This window comes from Scyliorhinus canicula, chromosome 16 (assembly GCF_902713615.1).
Source record: "Scyliorhinus canicula chromosome 16, sScyCan1.1, whole genome shotgun sequence".
NCBI classification, from domain to species: Eukaryota; Metazoa; Chordata; class Chondrichthyes; order Carcharhiniformes; family Scyliorhinidae; genus Scyliorhinus; species Scyliorhinus canicula.
This window is the reverse complement of record NC_052161.1, coordinates 124,840,392-124,866,340: the sequence shown is the minus strand read 5'-3', so window position 1 is coordinate 124,866,340 and position 25,949 is coordinate 124,840,392. Positions and strand designations below refer to the sequence as shown.

Here is a 25,949-nt window from a genome sequence, read left to right as displayed (position 1 = left end):
CATCCCATGATAGAAACATTTACCTCAGAAGCATTTTCTGTTATCTTTAAATAGGTGAGAAATTAGTGCCATATCAATCCTTCATTATTTTTCATCTAAAAGGCCCGGCAATGCCACCATGCGGCACGGTGGTTAGCGCAGTTGCTTCACAGTTCCAGAGTCCCAAGTTCGATTCCGGCTTTGGGTGACTGTGTGGAGTTTGCACGTTCTCCCCGTGTCTGCATGGGTTTCCTCTGGGTGCTCCAGTTACCTCCCAGAGTCCAAAGATGTGCAGGTTAGGTGGATTGGCCATGTGAAATAGCCCCTTAGTGTCCAAAAGGTTAAGGGCAGAATTCTCCGCAAGGCCCGACGCCGTTGTGAATCCTGGCGAGGTTCACGACAGCATCGGAAGCCTCTCCCCGCCCCCTATTCTCCCCTACCCGGGGGGGATAGGCGGGCCATACCGGGAAACTCGGCGGCCGGGCCTTGTCCCTGGCTTCAAGGCCCAGCGTGCCAAGAATGACGCCGCGGCGGAGCCTAATGACGTCAGCCGCGCATGCGAGGGTTGGACAGCTCAAACACGCGCATGCTCGGTTGCCGTCTTTCCCCTCAGCTGCCCCGCAAGACGTGGCGGCTTGATCTTGCGGGGCGTCGGAGGGGAAAGAGTGCGTCCCCTTGAGACACCGGCCCGACGATCGGTGGGCACTGATCGCGGGCCAGTCCCCTCCCGAGCACGGTCGTGGTGCTCGATGCCCGATCCACCCCCCACTAGGCCCCACACTTACCTGCCGCGCCATGTTCACGACGGCAGCGACCAGGTGTGGTTGCCGCCGTCGTGAACAGGTCGGGAACGGCAGGCCGCTCGGCCCATCCGGGTCGGAGAATCGCGGGCCGCCATTTTGTTCTCTGAGTGGCGTGTCGGAAAACCGGACATGCCATTTTGGGGGGGGGGGGGGGGGGGGAGAATAGCAGGTGGTGCGCTCCTGCACCTCCCGCTATTCTCCCAACCATCGTGGTTGTGTGGGCCAAAGTAGTTTGCTCTGGTCAAGGGACAGTGCAGATCTGATCAGTCGAATGTCCTCCTTCTGCATTGTAAGGATTCTATATTAACATTCTCATCCTTGTTTTCAAACTCTAACTTGCCCTGTCCCTCTCCCTATCTCTGCAATCTCCTCCAGCCCAATGAGATCTCTCCACCCCAATTCTCGCCTTTTGCACAGCCCAACTTTCTTCCCCCTTGCATTGCTGGGCATATCTTCCGCTGTCCATTCCCTGAACTCTCTGTCTCTCTCCTCCACAGAATTCCTGCAGTGGATAAGGAGGCAGTCGGTCCATCGAGTCTGTGCCGTCCCTCTGAAAGAGCACCCTAACCAGGCCTACTCCCCCACCCTATCCCCGTAACCCCACCTGACCTGCACATCTTTGGACACTAAGGGCAATTGATCATGGCCAATCCACCTAACCACATCTTTGGACTGTGGGAAGAAACCGGAGCACCCGGAGGAAACCCACACAGACCTGGGGAGAAGCTGCAAACCCACACAGATGGACACCCAAAGGCAGAATTGAAGCTGGGAGCTTGGTGCTGTGAGGCAGCAGTACTAACCACTGTGCCACCGTTAAGACACTCATTGAAACCCATCTCTTTGACCAAGTGTTTGGGATGAGATACGTGTTTGTCGGCCGCAGTTTGCCTGGTTCAGGAAGTGATGCTACAATTCCTGGTCCTGGTGGTTGCTTAGTGACCCCTGCTGGAAAGAATGTGCAAGTTCTTTTTGACAAATTGCAACGTGTGGAGCTCAACTATGATGCCTCACCCAGCGAGCAGATTGTCTCGCGATCAAACAGGTATCTTCAGGACAGGAAGTGGAACAATTGGGGAGAAAATAAAGAGAGAGAAAGAGTTGTTTAAAAAATATATTGCATAGGCGAGGTGGCCAATAGGAGACGGAATGTTCCCAGGCATGGGGGGGCGGGGGGGTTGAACAGAGGAATAAATGAGAAATGAAATACTGGATCAGTGGGAAGGTCAATGGGGTGTGGAATGTACTCCGGGATGGAAATGCGAAGAAACCTGAGAAGCATTCACAACGAGTTATTTTGACAACGTGCTTATCTCCTTTCTCCTCTCAAAGGCGGCGATCACAGCTGATCCTGACCTTGTCCAATGTGAATAAACACTCACACACATGTGAGGGGCTGGTTCAGCACAGTGGGCTAAATAGCTGACTTGTAATGCAGGACAACACCAGCAGCGCGGGTTCAATTACCGTACCGGCCTCCCCTATACACTCACACATATACACAACACATATACACCCACTGACGCACATACACAAACACATATACACTCACGCATATACACAAACACATATGGCATGTGGATCATACCTGGGCCCCTCATATTATTTGTAGCTCTGTGTATTTACCAACCAGGAAATGTAGGTGTAATAAGAGCATTATTTCACCAAATGGCTGATTTCACTTCAGTACCAATTGTATTTTTCAAACCTTCTAGTGGCTGCAATGAGTCCACTTTCCTTTCATGTCACATGACTTTGAGAAACTCTCGCTCCTACTTACATAGCCCAAGTCCAAGAACTCAAACTTGTTGGCAGAGCAGAGGAAAGCAGAACAGGTGACGAGGTGGACCTAAAGCGAGAAGGAAAAGAGGGACAGGGTGAAGAGTCAGTCTATCCGGTTCATTCACTTAAAAGGAAACAAAGAAAGAAATGCTTGTGTTCATATTGAATTTTCTCACATCTTCAAAACTTTACAAAGCACGTCACACACTGGCTCATTCTTGGGCTCAGTGACTGTCAAAGAATGGGGCACACATGATAGAGACACAGATATAAAAATAAAGAGAGAAAGACATGGGAAAAGAAACAACTTATATTTTTAGAGCGTCTTTCACAACCTTAGGATACCCTCAAGCACATTGTACCCAATTAATTACTTTTAAAGTTAATGTTGTCATGCAGGAACCATGGCAACAAGGTCCGATAATGACCAGATAATCTGTTTTAGTGATGTTAATTAAGGGATAAATATTTGTCCCAGGAAACCAAGGAGAACTCCCCTTCACTTCTTCAAAATGTTGGATCTTTTATAGGATACCTTGACCAATGGTTCAACATCTCAGCTGAAAGCTAGCACGCCCCTGACAGTGTGACACTTCCTAAGGACTGTACTGGAGTGTTAACCCCTGGATTTCTGTGCACATATATCGGGAAACTGAGAATATTGATTCCCAAATGCTCAGTGGTGTAAACGCCCCCAGATCTTTCAAATTGCCCACCTCTGTTGTGTGACGAGATAGAGTAGCACAGTGGTTAGCACAGTTGCTGCACAGCTCCAGGGTCCCAGATTCGATTCCCAGCCTGGGTCACTCTGCGGAGTCTGCACGTTCTCCCCGTGTCTGCGTGGGTTTCCACCGGGTGCTCCGGTTTCCTCCCATAATCCAAAGATGTGCAGTTTAGGTAGATTGGCCAAGCTAAATTGCCTTTAATGTCCTAAATGGTTGGGGTGGGGTTACTGGGTTACTGGCGGAGGTGTGGGCTTGGGTAAGGTGCTCTTTCCAAGGGCTGGTGCAGACTCGATGGGCCAAATGACCTCCTTCTGCACTGTAAATTCTATGGTTCTATGAGATGGTGATAACTCAGATCATCCCTGCAGGATAGGGAACCACAGCCAGGGCTGCTGCCTCTCATTCCAGGCCACAGGCCCGGTGCTGGCCTGACCAGGGTTGATTAGGCTGTTTCCTCCTGTCAGTCAAATACTCCTGAAACCTCAGCAGACGTGCACCAGAGGAACACAGGGCATAGACAGCCACAGAAATAAAACTCAAATGATCAGGGCGGATAAAGGACAACAATTTCTTATATAGAAGCAATGTCTAATATTCTCAACCACCAACAAGAGGCCTTTGTATTTATTTTAAGAGCTAGCCGTTGTCACAGTGGCTCAGTATCTGTGCCGTGCAGATCTGGGACAGTTCCAGGTTTCATTCCTGCTGTGAATCAGGGTAAAGTGAAATTGGTCAAAGCTCCTGCTCCTGATTGCTAGTCACTGCCTCCTGGTGCACAAGAATATGGAGTGAAGGTAGGTCAGACTTAGTGGTGATGCCATACATGGTCAAATATCTTACTGACACCCGCTATCTGGGTGCACATGCATTAAGGATGCCCGGGAGTAGAAAGAAGACAATTCTCATAAATAAAGTCTAAAAAGATGCTTAGTGCCTCTGTGTTAACATGGGGGTTTCCATTATCTGTTCTCAATTGCCAAGTTGAGCCAATTATTTACTCTTTGACTCTCTTTGCAGTGATCAGCGTTGCTTTGCAGCAGCCTGTCGCCCCCCCCCCCCCCCCCCCCAAATCCCTAGCTCACTCACCTGAAGCGTGGGTAGTAGTGCGGCCATATTGGACAGCTGCTCTTTGAAAGCTTTCTCTTTCTCTTCATGTTGACTGGAACAAGAATGAGAAGATTTAAAGTTGGAGCAGAGCAGCTCCATTTTGCTCCTTCTGCGTCTTTCTATCAAATAGTTTTCCCTCTCTCTCGCCCCATCTCTCCAAGAGGTGCTGTTCTCACTGGCGCTCAGTTCCATGATGGTTGATTTCAGTAAATCTAACCCAACTAACTATTCTTCACAGAGGGCCACACTGTGAGTGTCAGAGGGTGTCTGGTCACAATGGTATTACTGTGAAGCCCAACATCCAGCCCATTCCAGCAGGTGTCACTGGATGATCAGGAATGGGAACCCTGGCTGATTTACCTCTCCCCCTAGCGCGGCGGCACTGAGGCCTAATATTGTCACTATTACTGATGGCCTTCCACATGTGTCTCTGTCACCTTCTATGCCTCCTAGTCCAGCAGTACGAGAAGCAGACTGTATGTACATACGTGAAGCAATGATGGTCTGGATCTGTAATGTGTCTCAGTATCTAGGAACTACCTTGTATTGGGAAACAAATTCCACCTTCCGATTCATCTATTGTTGCATCCAAGAAACATTCAAAATCATTTGAGACTCTCGAGAACATTACCTTGAGACATAATATTCAAGGAAGTTCAAATCAAGAGCCTATCTAAAAGATAGTAACCAATAAATCCGGACAGCAAGTCAGAACCTTCCTCACCCAAAGAGTGGTAAAACAGTGGTTCTCACAACTAGATGGAGTGGTTGAGCTGAATAGTTGTACTGAAGGGGCAGCTCGGTACATACATGGTGGAGCAGCAAGAGGTCACGCAGACAGGGTGTGGTAGTCACCACTGATTGTATAATAGTTGTTATTAGAGGTAATATGGTAAGGCCCCTGTACTACAGGTACGGGGGTAGATCCCTGCCCAGTAGGCAGAGTATAAATGTGTGTGAACATAAGAACATAAGAACTAGGAGCAAGAGTTGGCCATCTGGCCCCTCGAGCCTGCTCCGCCATTCAATGAGATCATGGCTGATCTTTTGTGGACTCAGCTCCACTTTCCGGCCCGAACACCATAACCCTTAATCCCTTTATTCTTCAAAAAACTATCCACCTTTGTCTTAAAAACATTTAATGAAGGAGCCTCAACAGCTTCACTGGGCAAGGAATTCCATAGATTCACAACCCTTTGGGTGACGAAGTTCCTCCTAAACTCAGTCCTAAATCTACTTTCCCTTATTTTGAGGCTATGTCCCCTAGTTCTGCTTTCACCCACCAGTGGAAACAACCTGTCCGCATCTATCCTATCTATTCCCTTCATCATTTTATATGTTTCTATAAGGTTCCCCCGCATCCTTCTAAATTCCAACGAGTACAGTCCCAGTCTACTCAACCTCTCCTCATAATCCAACCCCCTCAACTCTGGGATTAACCTAGTGAATCTCCTCTGCACACCCTCCAATGCCAGTACATCCTTACTCAGGTAAGGAGACCAAAATTGAACACAATACTCCAGGTGTGACCTCACTAACACCGTATACAATTGCAGCATAACCTCCCTAGTCTTAAACTCCATCCCTCTAGCAATGAAGGACAAAATTACATTTGCCTTCTTAATCACCTGTTGCACCTACAAACCAACTTTTTGCGACTCATGCACTAGCACATCCAGGTCTCTCTGCACAGAAGCATGTTTTAATATTTTATCATTTAAGTAATAATCTCTTTTGCTGTTATTCCTACCAAAATGGATAACCTCACATTTGTCAACATTGTATTCCATCTGCCAGACCCTATCCCATTCACTTAACCTATCCAAATCCCTCTGCAGATTTCCGATATCCTCTGCACTTTTTGCTTTACCACTCATCTTAGTGTCATCTGCAAACTTGGACACATTGCACTTGGTCCCTAACTACAAATCATCTAAGTAAATTGTGAACAATTTTGGGCCCAACACTGATCCCTGAGGGACACCACTAGCTACTGATTGCCACCCAGAGAAACACCCATTAAGCCCCACTCTTTGCTTTCTATTAAGTAACCAATCCTCTATCCATGCTACTACTTTACCCTTAATGCCATGCATCTTTATCTTATGCAGCAACCTTTTGTGTGGCACCTTGTCAAAAGCTTTCTGGAAATCCAGATATACCACATCCATTGGCTCCCCGTTATCTACTGCACTAGTAATGTCCTCAAACAATTCCACTAAATTAGTTAGGCACGACCTGCCCTTTATGAACCCATGCTGCGTCTGCCCAATGGGACAATTTCCATCCAGATGCCTCGCTATTTCTTCTTTGATAATTGATTCCAGCATCTTCCCGACTACCGAAGTTAAGCTAACTGGCCTATAATTACCCACTTTCTGCCTAACTCCTTTTTTAAACAGTGGTGTCACATTTGTTAATTTCTAATCCGCCGGGACCACCCCAGAGTCGAGTGAATTTTGGTAAATTATCGCTAGTGCATTTGCAATTTCCCTAGCCATCTCTTTTAGTACTCTTGGATGCATTCCATCAGGGCCAGGAGACTTGTCTACCTTTAGTTCCATTAGCTTGCCCATCACTACCTCCTTAGTGATAACAATCATCTCAAGGTCCTCACCTGTCATAGCCTTATTTCCATCAGTCTCTGGCATGTTATTTGTGTCTTCTACTGTGAAGACTGACCCAAAAAACCTGTTCAGTTCCTCAGCCATTTCCTCATCTCCCATTATTAAATCTCCCTTCTCATCCTCTAAAGGACCAATATTTACCTCAGCCACTCTTTTTTGTTTTATATATTTGTAGAAACTTTTACTATCTGTTTTTATATTCTGAGCAAGTTTACTCTCATAATCTATTTTACTCTTCTTTATAGATTTTTTAGTAGCTTTCTGTTGCCCCCTAAAGATTTCCCAGTCCTCTAGTCTCCCACTAATCTATAACACTTTGTATGCTTTTTCCTTCAATTTGATACTCTCCCTTATTTGCTTTGATGTCGACGATCGATTTTCCCTCTTTCTACGTCCTACCTTTTTGTTGGTATAAACCTTTGCTGAGCACTGTGAAAAATCGCTTGGAAGGTCCTCCACTGTTTCACCATAAAGTCTTTATTCCCAGTCTACCTTAGCTAGCTGTTCTCTCATCCCATTGTAATCTCCTTTGTTTAAGCACAAAACACTAGTTTTTGATTTTACCTTCTCACCCTCCATTTGAATTTTAAATTCCACCCTATTGTGATCGCTCCTTCCGAGAGGATCCCTAACAATGTGATCATTAATCAATCCTGTCTCATTACACAGGACCAGATCTAGGACCGCTTGTTCCCTCATAGGTTCCATTACATACTGTTCTAGGAAACTATCGCGGATACATTCTATAAACTCCTCCTGAAGGCTGCCTTGACCGACCTGGTTAAACCAATCGACATGTAGATTAAAATCCCCCATGATAACTGCTGTACCATTTCTACATGTATCTGTTATTTCTTTGTTTATTGCCTGCCCCACCATAATGTTACTATTTGGTGGCCTATAGACTACTCCTATAAGTGACTTTTTCGCCTTACTATTCCTGATTTCCACCCAAATCGATTCAACCTTATCCTCCATAGCACCAATGATATCCCTTACTATTGCCCGGATGTCATCCTTAAGTAACAGAGTTACACAACCTCCCTTACTGTCCACTCTGTCCTTCCATATAGTTTGATAGCCTTGGATATTTAACTCCCAGTCGTGACCATCCTTTAACCATGTTTCAGTAATGGCCACTAAATCACAGTCATTCACGATGATTTGCGTCATCAACTCATTTACCTTATTCCGAATACTACGAGCATTCATGTAAAGTACACTTATGTTGGCTTTTATACCTCTGTTTAGAATCTTAACATCTTGATCAGTAAGCTCTCGTAAGTTATTTTTCCTGTTAACTTTTCTCCTAATTTTCCTAGTCGTTGAACCATTTCTCGTTGAGTCACTTTCCATTTATGTTTTTACTTCCCGTTTTATTCCTTTTAGTATTTTTGGGCCTATTCACTGAGCTCCCCTCAGTCACTGTACCTTGTACTGTCGCCCTTTTTGATTTCTGACTATGGCCTCTCTGCCTTACACTTTGCCCTTACTGCCTTTTGTTTCTGACCCTGTTTTACTACCATCCGACTTCCTGCATCGGTTCCCATCCCCTTGCCACATTAGTTTAAACACTCCCCAATCGCTCTAGCAAATAGGACATCAGTTCCAGTCCTGCCCAGGTGTAACCCGTCCATTTTGTACAGGTCCCACCTCCCCCAGAACCGGTCTCAATGCCCCGGGAGTCTGAAACCCTGCCCCTGACACCATCTCTTCAGCCCATTCTAGTAGCAGCTGCAAGAGCCACTCATCTCTGCTTAATAAAGCCTCGATTACCCTCTACTCTCGTCTCGTCGTAATTGATAGTGCATCAATTTATTAAGCAGAGTTATTACAGCGATGGAACAACGCATCAAGCCTGATCGCCTACAGCTGCACCCTCAGGCAGCCAACGCCACGTCGGCCTTCGACCTCTGGCTTGCTTCGAAAGCTACCTCGGATCAGCGACTGAACAACCCTCGGATGCACAGAAGCTCCAGATCATGTACTCACGGGTGAGCTCTGAGATTTTTCCCCTTATCCGGGATGCACCCACTTATCCTGAAGCTTTGGAGATTCTGAAAGGACTCTATATCCGGCCGATCAACAAACTCAGTGCCAGGCACCTCCTGTCCACGAGGCAGCAACTCCCCGGTGAGTCATTAGACGATTTCTGGCGTACCCTGCACATCCTAGCGAGGAACTGTGATTGCCAGGCAGTTTAGGCCGTTGAACATACAGAACTCTTAATCAGGGACGCTTTTGTTACGGGCATGGAGTCGGCGTACATCCACCAGCGCCTATTAGAAGGGGGTACGCTAGACCCCACAGCGACCAGGCAACTCGCGAACTCGCTAACGGTAGACTCCCGTAACGTACAGTCGTATGTCCCCGACCGCATGGCATACGCGCCCGACCGCACAGCGCCCTCATGGACATCGTGGGCCACACCAGCAGCCGCCCGCAGCCAACCCCAAGCCTGCGCCGCGCGGCAGCCAACCAACTCCGGGGGGGGCCCAAATGCATTTTCTGCAGGAATACAAAGCACCCCCGGCCCGTTGCCCGGCGCGGAGTGCAATCTGCAAGACCTGCAGAAAGAAGGGACGCTGCTGTGTGCCAGGTCCGGTCGATCGCTGCTTTATATAGGCCCAGTGTTCCTGCACCCCCCACATGCGGCCCGTGGGCGCTGCCATCTTCCTCCCAGCAGAACACATGCGGCCCGTGGGCGCTGCCATCTTCCTCCCAGCAAACCACATGCGGCCCGTGGGCGCTGCCATCTTCCTCCCAGCAAACCACATGCGGCCCGTGGGTGCCACCACCCTTAACACCATCCACCACGTGCGACCCGTGGGCGCCGCCATCTTCCTCCCAGTAGAACACATGCGGCCCGTGGGTGCCACCATCCTTAACACCGTCCGCCATATGCGCCCCGTGGACGGCGCCTCAGGACCCCTGCTCGTCGGGGACTTCATCTGGCCGTTCATAACCTGCCACCGCCGCCGACCAGCCCGGGGCCTACCAACACCAGCCACATCTCGCCTCCATCACGCTTGACCAGTCCCGGCCGCACAACCTCGCAACCACGACGACGACGGTGAAAGTCGATGGGCACAAGACATCCTGCCTTCTTGACTCCGGGAGCAGGGAAAGCTTTATCCACCCCTCTACGGTAAGGCGCTGCTCACTTGCGGTACACCCCATTACCCAGAGAATCTCCCTGGCTCCGGATCCCATTCCGTGGAAATCCGGGGGTACTGCATCGCCACCCTCACCGTCCAGGGCATAGAGTTCAGCGGCTTCTGCCTCTACGTCCTCCCCAACCTCTGCGCTACCCTGTTACTCAGCCTGGACTTCTAGTGCAACATCCAAAGTCTAATTCTAAAATTCAGCAGACCCCTACCACCACTCACCGTATGCGGCCTCACGACCCTTAAGGTCGACCCACCTTCCCTGTTTGCAAACCTCACCCCGGATTGCAAACCCATCGCCACCAGGAGCAGACGGTGCAGTGCCCAGGACAGGACCTTCATCAGTTAGGAGGTCCAGCGGCTGCTGCGGAAGGCATCATTGAGCCCAGCAACAGCCCCTGGAGAGCCCAAGTGGTAATAGTAAAGACTGGGGAGAAACAGAGGATGGTCACTGACTACAGTCAGACCATCAATCGGTACACGCAGCTCGATGGGTACCCCTTCCAACACATATCTGATATGGTCAATCAGATTGCACAGTACCGGATCTTTTCGACAGTGGACCTGATATCTGCTGACCACCAGCTCCACATCTGCAAGGCGAACTGCAAATACACTGTGTTCAAAGCAGATGGCTGCCGCTATCATTTCCTTAGGGTTCCCTTCGGCGTCACTAACGGGGTCTTGGTCTTCCAACGTGAGATGGACTGAATGGTTGACCGGTAGGGGCTGCGGGCCACCTTCCTGTACCTAGATAACGTCACCATCTTCGGCCACGACCAGCAGGACCATGACGCCAACCTTCTCAAATTTCTCCACACCGCCAAACTCCTCAACCTCACGTACAATAAGGAGAAGTGTGTGTTCTGCAGCAACCTCTTAGCCATCCTTGGCTATGTTGTGGAAAATGGTGTTCTAGGGCCCGACCCCGACCGCATCTACCCCCTCATGGAACTCACCCTCCCCCACTGCCCCAAGGCCCTGAAACGATGCCTAGGATTTTTCTCCTATTATGCCCAATGGGTCCCTAACTATGTGGACAAGGCCCGCCCACTCATCCACTCCACAGTTTTCCCCCTGATGGCTGAGGCCCGCCAGGCCTTCAACCGTATCAAGGCAGACATCGCCAAGGCCACGATGCACGCGGTTGACGAGTCCCTCCCCTTTCAGGTCGAGAGCGATGCATTGGACGTCGCTCTGGCCGCCACCCTCAACCAGGCAGGCAGACCTGTGGCATTCTTTTCCCGCACCCTCCATGCCTCCGAAATTCAGCAATCCTCTGTTGAAAAGGAGGCCCAAGCCATCGTTGAAGCTGTGCGGCATTGGAGGCATTACTTGGCCGGCAGGAGATTCACTCTCCTCACTGACCAACGGTCGGTTGCCTTCATGTTCAATAATACACAGCGGGGCAAGATCAAAAATGATAAAATCTTAAGGTGGAGGATCGAGCTCTCCACCTACAACTACGAGATTTTGTATCGCCCCGGGGAGCTCAACGAGCCCCCAGACGCCCTCTCCCGAGGTACATGTGCCAGCGCGCAAGTGGACTGACTCCGGGCCCTACACGATGGTCTCTGTCACCCAGGGGTCACCTGATTTTTTCATTTCATAAAGGCCCGCAACCTGCCCTACTCCATTGCGGAGGTCAGGGCTGTCACCAAAGACTGTGCGGAGTGCAAGCCGCACTTCTACCTGCCGGATCGAGCGCACCTGGTGAAGGCCTCCCGCCCCTTTGAACGCCTCAGCATGGACTTCAATGGGCCCCTCCCCTCCACGGACCGAAACACATACTTCCTGAACATGATCAATGAATACTCCCGATTCCCCTTTGCCATCCCATGCCTGGATATGACGTCTGCCACAGTCATTAAAGCGCTCAACAGCATCTTCGCCCTGTTCAGTTTCCCCGCTTACGTCCATCTCCTTTATGAGTGATGAGCTGCGTCGGTTCCTACTCAGCAAGGGCATTTCCTGGGGCAGGACGACCAGCTACAATCCCTGGGGAAACGGTCAGGTGGAGAGGGAGAATGGGACGGTCTGGAAGACCGTGCTGCTGGCCCTGCGGTCTAAACATCTCCCAGTCTCCTGCTGGCAGGAGCTCCTCCCCGACGCGCTCCACTCCATTTGATCGCTACTCTGCACTGCGACTAATGAAACCCCCCATGAACATCTCCTTGCCTTCCGTAGGAAGTCCACCTCTGGGGTTTCACTCCCAACGTGGCTGGAGGCTCCTGGATCCGTCCTCCTCTGTAAACACGTGCGGACCCACAAGGCGGACCCGTTGGTCGAAAGGGTACAACTACTGCACGCGAACCCGCAGTACGCCTACGGGGCATACCCCGATGGGCGCCAGCACACAGTCTCCCTCAGGGACCTGGCACCAGCTGGATCCCCACCCACGACCCACCAACGGACACCCCCCCCCCCTCCGATTGCCCCGGCGCCACCCACCTCCCCCCAGGGCACTTCATGACAGCCCCTACCCCAGGACGATCTGTCCTCCCACTGGTTCCACCCGGAGTTGAAGTTGAGGAAAACACGCTCCTGGAGTCATAGGCGACCAAGTCGGCGCCTGCATCACCACCGGGACCGAGGTGCTCACAGCAGAGGATCAAGGCACCCGACCGGCTGAATTTGTAAATTTTCACCAGACTGTAAACTTTAAATTTTCACAAACCTGTAATTTTTTTTACACCACCCCCGCTGGACTCTTTTTTAACAGGGGGTGAATGTGATAGTCACCAGATTGTATAATAGTTGTTATTAAGGTAATACGGTAAGGTCCCTGTACTACAGGTACAGGGGTAGATCCCTGCCTGCTGGCTCCGCCCAGTAGGTGGAGTATAAATGTGTGTGCACACCGAGCTGCTCCCATTCTGGTAGCAGCTGCAGGAGGCCACACATCTCTACTTAATAAAGCCTCAATTACCCTCTACTCTCGTCTCGTCGTAATTGATGGTGCATCACAGGGTTAGAAGAGGACGGGCTCGGAGGAGGCTTGTGTGGAGCTTAGACAGGCAAAAGGCTGGTGGGTTTGATGGTCTGTTGAGGGGAAATTCCTGCAGCATAATGATTGTCACTGGGGCACTCCAGCATTCATTGCCAATATTCAACAACAACAAACATCATCAACATTGGGGCAGCAACATCTTAACGGACTGAGCAGATTATCCTGTGTTTCCTCTTGGAAGAGGTATTATCCTTTCACAGGATATGGGCGTTGCTGGCTAGGCCAGCACTTATTGTCCATCCCTAATTTCCCTTGAGCCACTGCTGGTGAGCAGCCTTCTTGAAGGTAGGTACACCCACAGTGCTGTTAGGAAAGGAGTTCCAGGGCAGCACGGGGGCGCATTGGGTTAGCCCTGTTGCCTTACGGCGCCGAGTCCCAGGTTCGATCCCGGCTCTGGGTCACTGTCCGTGTGGAGTTTGCACATTCTCCCCAACTCAAAGATGTGCAGGTTAGGTGGATTGGCCACGCTAAATTGCTCCTTAACTGGAAAAAATGAATTGGGTACTCTAAAAAAAATTTTTTTAAGGGAGTTCCAGGATTTTGACCCAGCAACAGTGAAGGAACACCAATATATTTCCAAGTCAGGATGGTTTATGACTTGGAAGGGAATTTCCAGGTGATAGTGGTCCCATATATCTGCTGCCCTTGACCTTCTAGATGGTAGAGGTGGCAGTTTGCAAAGTGCTGCCTCAGGAGCCTTGGTGGGTTCCTGCAGTGCATCTTCTAGATGGTACGCACTGGTTGCTACTGTGCATCAGTGGTGAAAGGAGTGAACAATTAAGGTGGTGGATGGCGTGTCAATCAAGCAGGCTGCTTTGTCCTGGATGGTGTCGCGGTTTTTGAATGTTGTTGGAACAGCACCCATCTAAGTAACTGGACAGTATTTCATTACACTCCTGACTTGTGCCTTGTAGATGGTGGACAGGCTTTGGGGAGTCAGGACGTTACTCGCCACAGAATCCACAGCCTGCTCTTGTAGCCACAGTATTTATATGGCTAGTCCAGTTCAGTTTCTGGTCAATGCTAACCCCAAGATGTTAACAGTGGGGGATTTAGCGATGGTAATGCTATTGAATGTCAAGGGGAGATGGTTAGCTTCTCTCTTGTTGAAGATGGTCATTGCTTGACACTTGTGTGGTGTGAATTGAGCTTGCCACTTATCAGCCCAAGCCTAGAAATTGTCCAGGTCTTGCTGCACATCGACATGGATTGCTTCAATATCTGGGGAGTCTCGAATGGTGCTGAACATTGTGCAGTCACCAGCGAACATCCCCACTTCTTACGTTATGATGGAAAGAAGGTCATTGATGAAGCAGCTAAAGATGGTTGGGCCCAAGACACCACCTTGAGGAACTCCTGCAGTGATGTTCTGGGACTGAGATGATTGGTTCCAACACCTACAACCATCTTTCTTTGTGCTAGCTGTGACTCCAACCAGTAGAGAGTTTTCCCCAGATTTCCTTTGATTTCAGTTTTGCTCAGGGTCCTTGATGCTACACTCGGTCAAATGCTGCCTTGTTGTCAAGGGCTCTCACCTCACCTCTGGTGTTCAGCTTTTTGGTCCATGTTTGAACCAAGGCCGTAATGAGGTAAGGAACTGAGTGACCCTGGCAGAACCCAAACTGAATGTCAGCGAGCAGGTTATTGCTGAGGAAGTGCCGCTTGATAACCCCCATCACTTTGATGGAGATGGTACCTTGAGAGAGTGGGTCAATGCTCAGCCTTCCCACCCTTGTTACTGATCAATGGTGGCAGCACGTTGAGAGCAGGTTACCTGGTCGTGTGCACCTTGGCATTCCCGTCAGGTAGAAAATGGTTTCTGGGATAATGGTGAGGGATCTAGACACAGAACCCATCAAAATGAGTAGCTCAAGCATTCTAACCTCAAGTTTAGAGATGTACGATACCTGTCTGGAAATGCTTTTCACTCTTTGTCAGCAGGGAGGCATTCACTCACACTTCCAGGTAAATGCAATGCATTATGAGCATGATGAGGAGACAGGGCTGATTTAATTTTCTTCTCCCATTACCCTGCAGTCAGAGAAGTTGAATAGATTTACCAGAATGATACCAGGGATGAGGGACTTTTGTTGTGGAGAGAGACCAGAAAACCTGGGTTTGTTCTCCTCAAAGCAGGGAGGGTTAAGCTGAAATTCAATAGCGGTATTCAAAGTTAAGAAGGGTTTTGAGAAAGTAAGTAAGGAGAAATTGTTTCCACTTGCAGAAGGGTCAGTAACCAGTAGCACGGATGCAGGATAATTGGTTAACAACCTGTGGTAGGGATATAAGACAAAACTCAGATTCACTCTGGGACCTAATCTGTGTGGATCAGCCACTCACTGCCTTCATCGCGTGAGCCTTTTGAGCGTACCCCAGCAATATTCTGTTCTCCTGCCCTCCCACACTACTGCCTCCTGACAGTGCAGTCGGCAGAGAAAGACCATACTTACTTCTGAGCAGTTTTCAGCAGCATCTTCTTCCTCTCAGCTAATTTGTCCTAAAACATGAAAATAAGCCGTTGGGTTTACAAGTACCACATCCTACCCATCACACTGGATCTCTCCCTCCCTCCTGCCTCCCTCACACACTTACAGTCATTCACTTATACACTCTTACCCCCATTCAAATACAAACTCTTAAGAGTTGCTGATTTCAGATGTGCCTCTGTCAGACTCGGCCCATCCAGTCGGCCAAGGACCTGATGAGCAATTGCCCTCTTTGGCTGGAGTGGGTCTACAGTTCAAAAATTGACTGCATGAATCAAAACTGAGCTAGTGGTTTGGTGAGTGTCTGTATACACTGGACAACCAATTAGTCCTTTGCACTTTGCCATCTTCTCCAGAACCTAGCATCACATTTGATGAAAGAGAAACAACACTTTGCAGAATATTTTGTGTCAATATTGTGATCCCAGACCAGACCCTAACAGTGGCTAGGATACTGGGCAGAAACCCCAATATTTTATTGTGATTGTCAGGAAAGGATACCTTGCTCCTGGAGTGATTTCACGAAGAATAGAGATATGGGGCGGGATTCTACCCCCCCCCCCCCCCACCCCCGCCGGTGGGATTGCGCCACGCCGTCCGACCCCCGCATGCGATTCTCTCCCCCCCCCGGAAACCAGAGCCGCGGGAATCGCGGAGTAAAACACTCCGGCGTCGGCACTTAAGACTCCCGTTGGGAGAATCCCGCCCATGGTATATTAAAACAAACTTTATTATTAACATGGTATTAAAATATCTTGGACACCACACCAGAAAATAACTTACAATGCCTCTTAAACAATACCACTCAATCCAGTGAATACATCACCCTCAACTGCTATCTTTATTCCCACTTAAGCAACAAGAAAAAAACAATCTCAGCTCTCAATCCACTGTTAAGCAATTGACCTCGGGAATACTTGCTTTACAGAGATGTTCTTTGTGAAAGAAAGAAATTTTGAATCTGTTAAAGAAAAGATCTGATTCCTGTCAGAGCCATGCAGAAACTCTGGCTGTATTTCTTTCAAAGCTGTTTCAGCTCCCCTTTTTCTTAGACAAGTCTGCACTGCTTTAAAGACTATTTTAACTGAACTGCATTGAGAGCAAACTGCTTGTCTTCTGGTCCCAGCTTCATTCAGCTGACAACTGAACTGCTTTCTGCAAAATGCCTGATGCCTTAGCCCCACCCATCAATGACATCATCTTACCCAGCTGAAATCTAACTAACTCCACAGGGAATCCCAGTAATCCAAACAAAACTGCATTAGCCCAAGTTTTTTTTAACCAGGGTTTATTTGCACCCATAGCTCCCAAAAGCTTTGTCTTTCGTAGAATTTACAGTGCAGAAGGAGGCCATTCGGCCCATCGAGTCTGCACCGGCTCTTGGAAAGAGCACCCTACCCAAGGTCAACACCTCCACCTTATCCCCATAACCCAGTAACCCCACCCAACACTAAGAGCAATTTTGGACACTCAGGGCAATTTATCATGGCCAATCCACCTAACCTGCACATATTTGGACTGTGGGAGGAAACCGGAGCACCCGGAGGAAACCCACGCACACACAGGGAGGATGTGCAGACTCCACACAGACAGTGACCCAAGCCGGAATCGAACCTGGGACCCTGGAGCTGTGAAGCAATTGTGCTATCCACAAGGCATGATTTCACCAGTCACACACACTAACTCAGGCTTTTGACCCTGACTGCACCAAATATCTATAACACAATACATAAAAATTACTACATTCATCACACCAAACATTATTTATCACCCTCTTGCTTTCATTGAACGATGCATGAGGGAAGTGAGTGACTTGCTTCCAACATCCTGCCAGGTGACTCTGCATCTGGCTGTGGCTGGGAGAGTCCTCACTTCTGTCAGATCTGGGCACCGCACCTCATGATGGACATATTGACCTTGAAGGGGATACAACAGCGGAGATGTTGGGTGCATTGTGGGGAGATGACGGTGTAGTGATAAGGTCACTGGACTAGTAATCCATAGGACCAGGCTGATGATCTCGTTCAAATCCCACTACAGCTGACAGAATTTAAATTCAATTAATAAAATCTGCAGTTGATTATTGTCTCAAAAACCCATCTGCTTCACTAATACCCCTTGGGGAAGAAAATCTGCCGCCCACATGTGGTGTGATGTACATGTGACTCCAGCAATGTGGTTGACTCTTTTTTTTTAAAATCCCAATTAAGAGGCAATTTAGCGTGACCAATCCACCGAACCTGCACATCTTTTGGGTTGTGGAAGTGAGACCCACGCAGACGTGGGGAGAATGTGCAAACTCTACACGGACAGTGACTCGGGGGCCGGGATTGAACCTGGGACCTTGGCGCAATGGGCCAGCAGTGCTAACCACTGTGCCACCCTGGCAATGTGGTTGACTCTTATCTGCCCTCTGAAATGGCCACTCAATTCAAGGGGAAATAGGGGTGGGCAAAATAGCCTGGCCCAGCCAGTGACAGCCACATCCCAAAAGAGGAAAAAATTGAGGTCAGGATTTTAATTTTCGCTTGTATTCCCTTGGGTTAAGAAAATTGAAGTGTTTAAATTGTTAGTAGGATTAGTGAGGGTAGAAAAAGAAAACTATTTCCTCTGGTGGGGAAATCAAGATCGAGGGAATAAAATCTTAAAATTAGAGCTGGGTCATTTTGGAAGGAGATCATGAAGCACTTTTTGAAACAAAGAGTGGTGGAAATCTAGAACTCTCTCTCCCCCCAAAAGATTGTGGATTTTGGGGGACAGCGGAAAGTGTGAGATGGATGGATAGGCCTTTCTTGGGTCGGGCCATCAAAGGCTATGGACAAAGACAGGTAAATTGAGCCATGGCACAAATCAGCCACAATCTCATCAACCAGACCGAAAAGATCCGAATGCGGAATAAAGAAAGGGGGGTGCGGGGGGGTTAGTAACTCAAAGTGTGGATGTTTTTCTTGATTTCAATGAGTGGCCAAGTTTAGAATGGGCCAGGGACCCCACCGGAAAAGCACTTCCTACCACAATAATAATCTTTATTATTGTTACAAGTAGACTTACATTAACACTGCAATGAAGTCACTGTGAAAATCCCCTAGTCGCCACATTCCGGCGCCTGTTCGGGTACACCGAGGGAGAATTCAGAATGTCCAATTCACCGGAGCACCCGGAGGAAACCCACGCAGACACGAGGAGAACGTACAAATTCCGCACAGACAGTGACCCAAGCCGGGAATGGAACCTGGGACCCTGGAGAGGCGAAGCAACAGTGCTAACCACCGTGCAAGTGTGTGGCAATGCCATTCTCACTCCTGTCATCCATGTATCCTCTCGTGACTGAATTAAATTTAAGCCTCTGCACCTACTGGTGTTAGTAAAGCTGACATCCAACTGCACTTGCACCCAATACAGTTTTGTGGACATGGCACGGCAACAAAACAGTGAGGGCTGACATCCAGCCCTTTGCCCTACGCTAGTAGGACCCACTGAGTCATTTATCTCTTTCCTAATCCAGGAGCACTGATGCCAAATATATTACTCCTTATTGCTGAACTTGTTTTTCTCAGTGTGCGTCTGCAACCAGTTGCGTTTCCCATTCTGCAGCCTGGGACCCAGACTGTGTGCAGGATTTCCAGACCATTCCTTCTGGCGGGATCTTCCAGTCCTGCCGGAACACCCTCCCCTCCCCCCCCAAGGCGGATTTCCCCTAGTGGTTGAAGGGGTGAGCCAGGCAAAATGCCATGGACTTCGGCAGGACCGGAAGATCCCACCGGCAGGCCGACTCCGTCACTGGAAAACATGCTGCCGGGGGCAGGGGGGGGGGGAGGGCTGGGCTGGAAAATTCCACACCGTATGTAAAGCAATAAAATCAGCATTTTATTGTTAGTCATACATACGACATGCCCACTCCATTAGAGCTGGGCTCTGATGGTGTGCGCCTCAATTCCAGTTGTTTTCTGCTCTTTGAGCTCCCTCATTGTTGGGCACCGTTCTTCCATCTGATCCAACAATGAGATACTTCAAAGAGCAATTGTAGAACTCATTACCAGAACCAAGATCAGATGGGGGTGGACATATAGTATGTATAACTGACAATAAAATCCCTCAGGCGGTCAAGTATTCACAACTGAAGGCGGCACGTGGCAGATTGGTTAGCATTGCTGCCTACGGCGCTGAGGACCTCGGTTCCAATCCCGGCCCTGGGTCACCGTCAGTGTGGAGTTTGCACATTCTCCCCGTGTCTGCGTGGGTTTCACCCCCACGACCCAAAGATGTGCAGGGTAGGTGGATTGGCCACGCTAAATTGCCCATTAATTGGAAATAAAAAATAATTGGATACTCTAAAAAAGTATTCACAACTGAAACTTGACCATTGCCTGTGAGATAGGCCAAAATTAAGGTCCAAGGACTCTTTGAAGCCATACCTCAGGAAATGTGGCATATTCACCACAGACTGACAGAAAAATCCACAAGAAATTATCGCTGGGAAGCAATCTCGAGCAGACGCATTGTTTCCAGTGGGCAATACTCTAGCAGACGGAGCATAATGTGGGAAAATGTGAACTTGTCCACTTTGGAGGGAGAGCAGAAAAGCAACATAATATTCAAATTGGGAGAGATTGCTGAACTCTGGGGAATCTGTTACATGAATCACAAAAGGGATTTTCAGCAAGTGATCAGGAAGGCAAATTGGATGTTGTCATTTATTGACAGGGGAATGGAATATACAAGTGCGGATATTTTGCTACAGCTGTACAGGGCATTAGTGAGGCCACATCTAGAGAATTGTATAAAGTTTGGGTCTCCTTATTTGAGAAAAGGATATAACTGCATTAGGACCAGTCCGAGACGGATAAGAGAATTATCTTGTGAGGACAGGTTGGGTTGGCTGGGCTTGTATCCATTGGAGTTTAGAAGGATGGGAGGTGGTCTTATTGAGACATATAGGGCGCGATCCAGTTGGCTACACTGTGCCTGAAAAGCAGCTCGCCGCAGCGCATCATGGCCGATAAAAGCCGGGAGACCTGCTCCCGGGATCTGTCCGGCTCGCGGGATCTATTGCGTTATTGCGAGTCTTTGCGATGTGAATCCCGCCAATGTGGGCGGGAGCTCATTTTAGAAAATCTGCCTATTAGAGCGAGACAGCTCGTCTCACTTTCTTTTTGAAATTCACGGTACCCAATTCTTTTTTCTCCAATTAAGGGGCAATTTAGTGTGGCCAATTCACCTACCCTGCACATCATTGTTTTGGATTGTGGGGATGGGACCCACGCAAACACGGGGAGAATGTGCACATTCCACATGGACAGTGACCCTGGATTGGGATCGGACCCAGGTTCTCAACAGTGCTAACCACTGTGCCACCCCAGCTAGTCTCACTTTAATGTGCAGGTTCCTGAGGTAGCCGAGGCGTTGGGATCTTTGTCTCAGAGACCTCAGGCGAGCGCCGTTCAGCACTGGTCCCCTCGAATGGGGACCAGATGGAAAGACACTCGTGGGGGTCTCCAAGGGGATCAGAGGTCTCCAGGTGCATGCCCTCTGGGCAGGGTGGAACCTTGGCACTGCTGGTGCCACCCAAGCACTGCCAGCCTGGGGGTGCCACCTGGGTGCCAGCCTGGTACTAGCAAGATGTCCAGGTGGCGCTGGCAGGGCCTCCAGGTTGGCGGTGCCAAGCTGGCATTTTTTGTGTACTGGCGATTGGGCAAGGGGTGCCCTGCGCAGGTGTTGGGTGGGCTTTCTAGGGACCCTCCAATAGTGCATTGGGGCTGGGGGAGTTCACGTCGGGGGCCATGGAGATCTGGACGCCATTTAAAAATGGCATCCCAATCTCTTGCTATACTGAGGAGTTCCGGCGAGCAGAGCTCTTCGGTGTAAAAAATGGGGCTATATGGGCCTCAGAAGCGCATTCCCAACTGAGGCCCCTTATTTAATGCTGGCGGCGTTGTATGGCCTTGTATTTGTCGGCGTTCAAGCGGCAGGAAACATGCGGCTAAATGCGCTCACAATAGGACTTTATTCACCTTTAGTTGAATCGCGCCCATAGGATCCTCAGTGGACTTGACAGGGTGGAAGCTGAAAGAATGTTTCCCCTTGTGGTAGGGGCCAGAACTAAGGGCCTCAGTTTAAGAATAAGGGATCTCTGTCAGGAATTGCGTAGTGGGGAGGGGTCGGTCTAGGAGCAGATGGAGGCAGCATCCTGCAACGGTACGAGTCTGGAGGCTTTACTGGCGGCGCCCCTGCCTTTCTCGCCGGCTCGATACTCCACAAGTCCTGTGGTAGTCGCAGCCCTGAGGGTGTGGGGGCAATGGAGGCAGCATATGAGACTGGAGGGGGTGTCAGTGCGGTCACTGATCTGTGACAATCACCGGTTTGTCCTGGGGGGGGGGGCTGGATGGGGGCTTTAAGGTATGGCAGCAGGTAGGGATTGAGAGGTTTGGGGATCTATTCATCCAGGGGGGCTTCCCGACATTGGAGACATTAGAGGAGGAGTTTGATTTGCCGCGTGGGAACGGGTTTCGGTACCTTCAAATGTGGGACTTTGTACGGAGGCAGGTCCCGAGCTTTCCTCGCCTCCCCCTGAGGGGACTACAGGATAACGTGCTGTCAAAAACAGGGGTTGGAGGTGGGAAGGTTTCCGACATATACAGGGAATTGTTAGATTGGGAAAGGGCCCCTATCAGAGAGGTGAAGAGTAAGTGGGAAGGGGAGCTAGGAGGTGAGCTGGAAACTGAACTGTGGGAAAAAGCCTTGAAAAGGGTAAATGCATCGTCGTCCTGTGCTCGACTCAGCTTGGTTCAGTTCAAGGTAGTCCACAGGGCCCACATAACGGTAGCCCGGATGAGTAGGTTCTTCGAGGAGGTGGAGGACAGATGTGGGCGGTGTGGGGGTAGCCCGGCCAACCATGTTCATATGTTTTGGGCATGTCCAAAACTGAGGGAATTCTGGCAGGGATTTGCAGATGTTATGTCGGAAGTCCTGGAAGGTAGGATAACTCCGAGTCCAGAATTAGCAATATTTGGGGTGTCGGAAGATCCGGGGGCAAAGGGGGGGAGGGAGGCTGATATCCTGGCCTTCTCCTCCCTGGTGGCCCGGAGACGGATCTTGCTGAGATGGAGGGACTCGGAACCCCCTGAAATCAGGAGTGTGGGTCAGTGATATGGTAGAGTTTCTCAGTCTGGAGAAAATCAAGTTCGCTCTAAGAGGATCAATACAGGGATTCGCTCAGAGTTGGCGGCTGTTCATCGATTTCTTTAACAAAAACGGAACGTTAGCAGTAAGGGGGGAAAGGGAAAACGTGGGGGGTAGGAAAATAGGAGGCAGGGTAATGTTAAATAAGGACAGGGAATTTAGTATACGGGTAATTGGGGATAGGGCGGGAGAAGTGGGGTATGTGGTTTGTTGTTTGTTGTTATTTTAGGGGGTATTTTGTGCGTCGACCCGCACGGTTGTTTTAGAAATGTCAATATGTTAAATTGTGAAAATTACAAATACTTCAATAAAATATTTTCTAAAAAAAAAAGAATAAGGGATCTCTTAATTAAGACGTAGATGTAGAAAAATGTTTTCTCTCAGAGGATTGAGAGTTTGTGGAACTCTCTTATCAACATGTGAATTGGGGGCAGCATGGCAGCATTAGCACTGCGGCCTCTCGGAGCTGAGGACCCGGGTTCGATCCCGGCCCTGGGTCACTGTCCATGTGGAGTTTGCACATTCTTCCCGTGTTTGTGTGGGTTTCGCCCCCACAACCCAAAGATGTGCAGAGTAGGTGGATTGGCCATGCTAAATTGCCCCTTAATTGGAAAAAATGAATTGGGTACTCCAAATTTTTTTTTAAAACATATGAATTAGGAGCAGCAAGAGGGTTTTCAGCCCATCGAGCATGCTCCGCCATTCAGTAAGATAGCAGAGACAGAGTGACTGAATTATTTTAAGGCAGAGATAGATAGATCCTTGACTAATGAGTCAAACTGTATTGGGGTTGATGGGAATGTGGCGATGAGGTCACAGTAAGATCAGCCACAATCCTATTGAATTTTATTGCTGACTTCAAGTTGCCCGCATTTACAGTTGAAAGATATCAGTTGCGAAAACAATGACAGCATGTATCTGTATAGCACCTGTAACACAGCAAAACATCCCAAAACTGGGCTTATACAGGAGGCCAGAGTTGGAGGAGTGTAGAGATTTTGGAGGGTTGTATGGATGGAAGAGGTTACAGAGATGCAGAGGGAGGAGGCCCTGGAAGGAAATGAACACGGAAGAGAGCTTCAAAATCGTGGTGTTGCCAGACTGGGAGCTAATGTGTAGGGGGGACAGGGGTGATGGGTGAATGGGACTTGCTGCAGGTTTGGATATGGGCAGCAGCGTTTTGAATGAGCACAGGTTTACAGAGGATGGAAAGTGGTCAACCGGTCGGGAAAGCATTGGAATGGTCAAGTCTAGAGGTAACAAAGGCCTTCGGCCCTACACTTCCATTCAATAGTCCCTTACACTCACTGACCCATCTTGCATATTTAATTTGTTGACGTTGTGTATTACCTGCATACTGTTGAACAGTGAGCTGATAGCTGACTCCTCTTCATTGACATTGACTCTCACCTCGTTGATCATGGCCTTCAGGAGGATAATGGCTTCTCGTGTGGACGTTTGGAGCTCCTTCACCGTCTAGTGAACAAATTCACCAAGATGTTCTGAGGAATCGTTACTTGGCTGCACCTTTAAAAAGGGAGAAACCCCTTTGCCCCCAAGCTGCCCATCATCAATGTCAATGTTTTCACTACATTAGATTTGCTGTCAGCCTTGACTGAATGGGTAACAAACTTGCCTTTGAGTCAGGTCATGGGTTCAAATCCTACTCTGGAAACTTAAGCCCAAAAACCTATATCGACATTCCATTTTTTAAAAACCATTTAGAGTACCCAATTATTTTTTTCCTAATTAAGGGGCAATTTAGCGTGGCCAATCCACCTACCCTGCACATCTTTTTTTGGGTTGTGGGGGTGGGACCCATGCTGACACGGGGACAATGTGCAAACTCCACACGGACAGCGACCCAGAGCCGGGAGCGAACCTGGGACCACTGTGCCGCGAAGCTGCAGTGCTAGCCACTGCGCTGCCCTCTCGGTTGACATTTCTAGTGCAGACCTGAGGGAGTGCAGCTGTTGGAAGTACTGTCCTCTTGAGAAGACAAGCCGAGGTCCATTTTCTCTTGCGGGTGGATATAAAGGATCTTGTGACTGCATTTTTAGGAAGAGTAGGGACATTCTGCATGGTGTCCTGGCCAATGCTAACCTTCAAGCAACATCACAGTTGATGTGGGCATTATCACACTGCAGTTTGGTGTCTGCAATGGTTTACACATTAAACAATGGTTACACTTTAAAAATGCTTCATTGACTACAAAACACTGGGGAGTGGCCTCGGACCGAGGTACAACTGGACCCAACAAGGAATCAGTTGTTCTAGAAAAGGAGAGGAAAAGCAGAGGCACATTATAATTTGTACAGAGGAGATCACTGTTGATGTGCAAAAGAGAAATAATTATTATCTGCCTATATTCTTGCAAAGTGATAGCCATGAACAATTCATTTTCATTGAACATTCTCTGAAACGAAGCGAGGATCCAATGTAATTACCAGTAAAATGGTTTTTAAATTTACAGCAGTGCAAGGTTTCCTCCCGGATATTACCTTCCCAACTCTTTAAGCAAAGATTGCAGGATCCCCTTTTATCTGCACATTGCTGCCCTCCTCCAAGCACAGCGTCAGTGATAAACCATTAAGTGCCGGTGCAGACTCGATGGGCCGAATGGCCTCCTTCTGCACTGCAAATTCTATGATTCTATGAAGTGAGTGCCTCACAATATGTTCCCAAGGAAAGGATACAGGCAGGGGGAGATGGGAACACTGCTCTCGGTCCCGTCAATGCCTCAACTCCATGATGGGTACCTGCCACAGACGGAGCGCCCAGAGTGATACACAGGATAGAGCATCGTTTCTCCGTAAAACCAAAATCTGAACGCATCCAAAAACCACACTTCATTGACCTTCAGCGTGGGAGGTCTGTGACCTGGGCCGACATGACCCCAGCCAACACGAACCTTGCTGACCGCACCTGACATTTATTGTGGAAAGTCCATTTGTTTGTCTGCCGTGTTTACCTCGCGAACTCTCTCCTGCAAGAAAAATCGCAGAGGGCAACAGAGGTGGGAACTTACTACAGGCATTTATTATTTAGTGGTACAGCTTACTTTTCCAGCCATTTTATTTACGT

At 49.0% G+C, this 25,949-nt stretch overlaps 2 protein-coding genes across 7 annotated transcripts in view; one reads left to right on the top strand and one right to left on the bottom strand.

Annotated features, from left to right (window-relative positions):
• LOC119950855 (60S ribosomal protein L22) overlaps nucleotides 1-25,949 on the top strand; it is a 91,959-nt gene that overhangs the window by 32,545 nt on the left and 33,465 nt on the right. The gene's annotated exons all lie outside the window — the stretch shown is intronic.
• rnf207b (ring finger protein 207b) overlaps nucleotides 1-25,949 on the bottom strand; it is a 59,202-nt gene that overhangs the window by 14,728 nt on the left and 18,525 nt on the right. For all 6 annotated transcript variants that reach the window (XR_005457445.1, XM_038773707.1, XM_038773709.1 and 3 more), the window contains 4 exons: nucleotides 24,216-24,341; nucleotides 15,651-15,697; nucleotides 4,376-4,448; nucleotides 2,563-2,631 (listed from right to left, as the gene is read on the bottom strand). Coding sequence is in view for 5 of the 6 variants with exons in the window: in XM_038773707.1 (XP_038629635.1) it covers nucleotides 2,563-2,631; nucleotides 4,376-4,448; nucleotides 15,651-15,697; nucleotides 24,216-24,341 (315 nt within the window). In the remaining variant the exon portion in view is untranslated. The remainder of the gene's footprint in view (nucleotides 1-2,562; nucleotides 2,632-4,375; nucleotides 4,449-15,650; nucleotides 15,698-24,215; nucleotides 24,342-25,949) is intronic.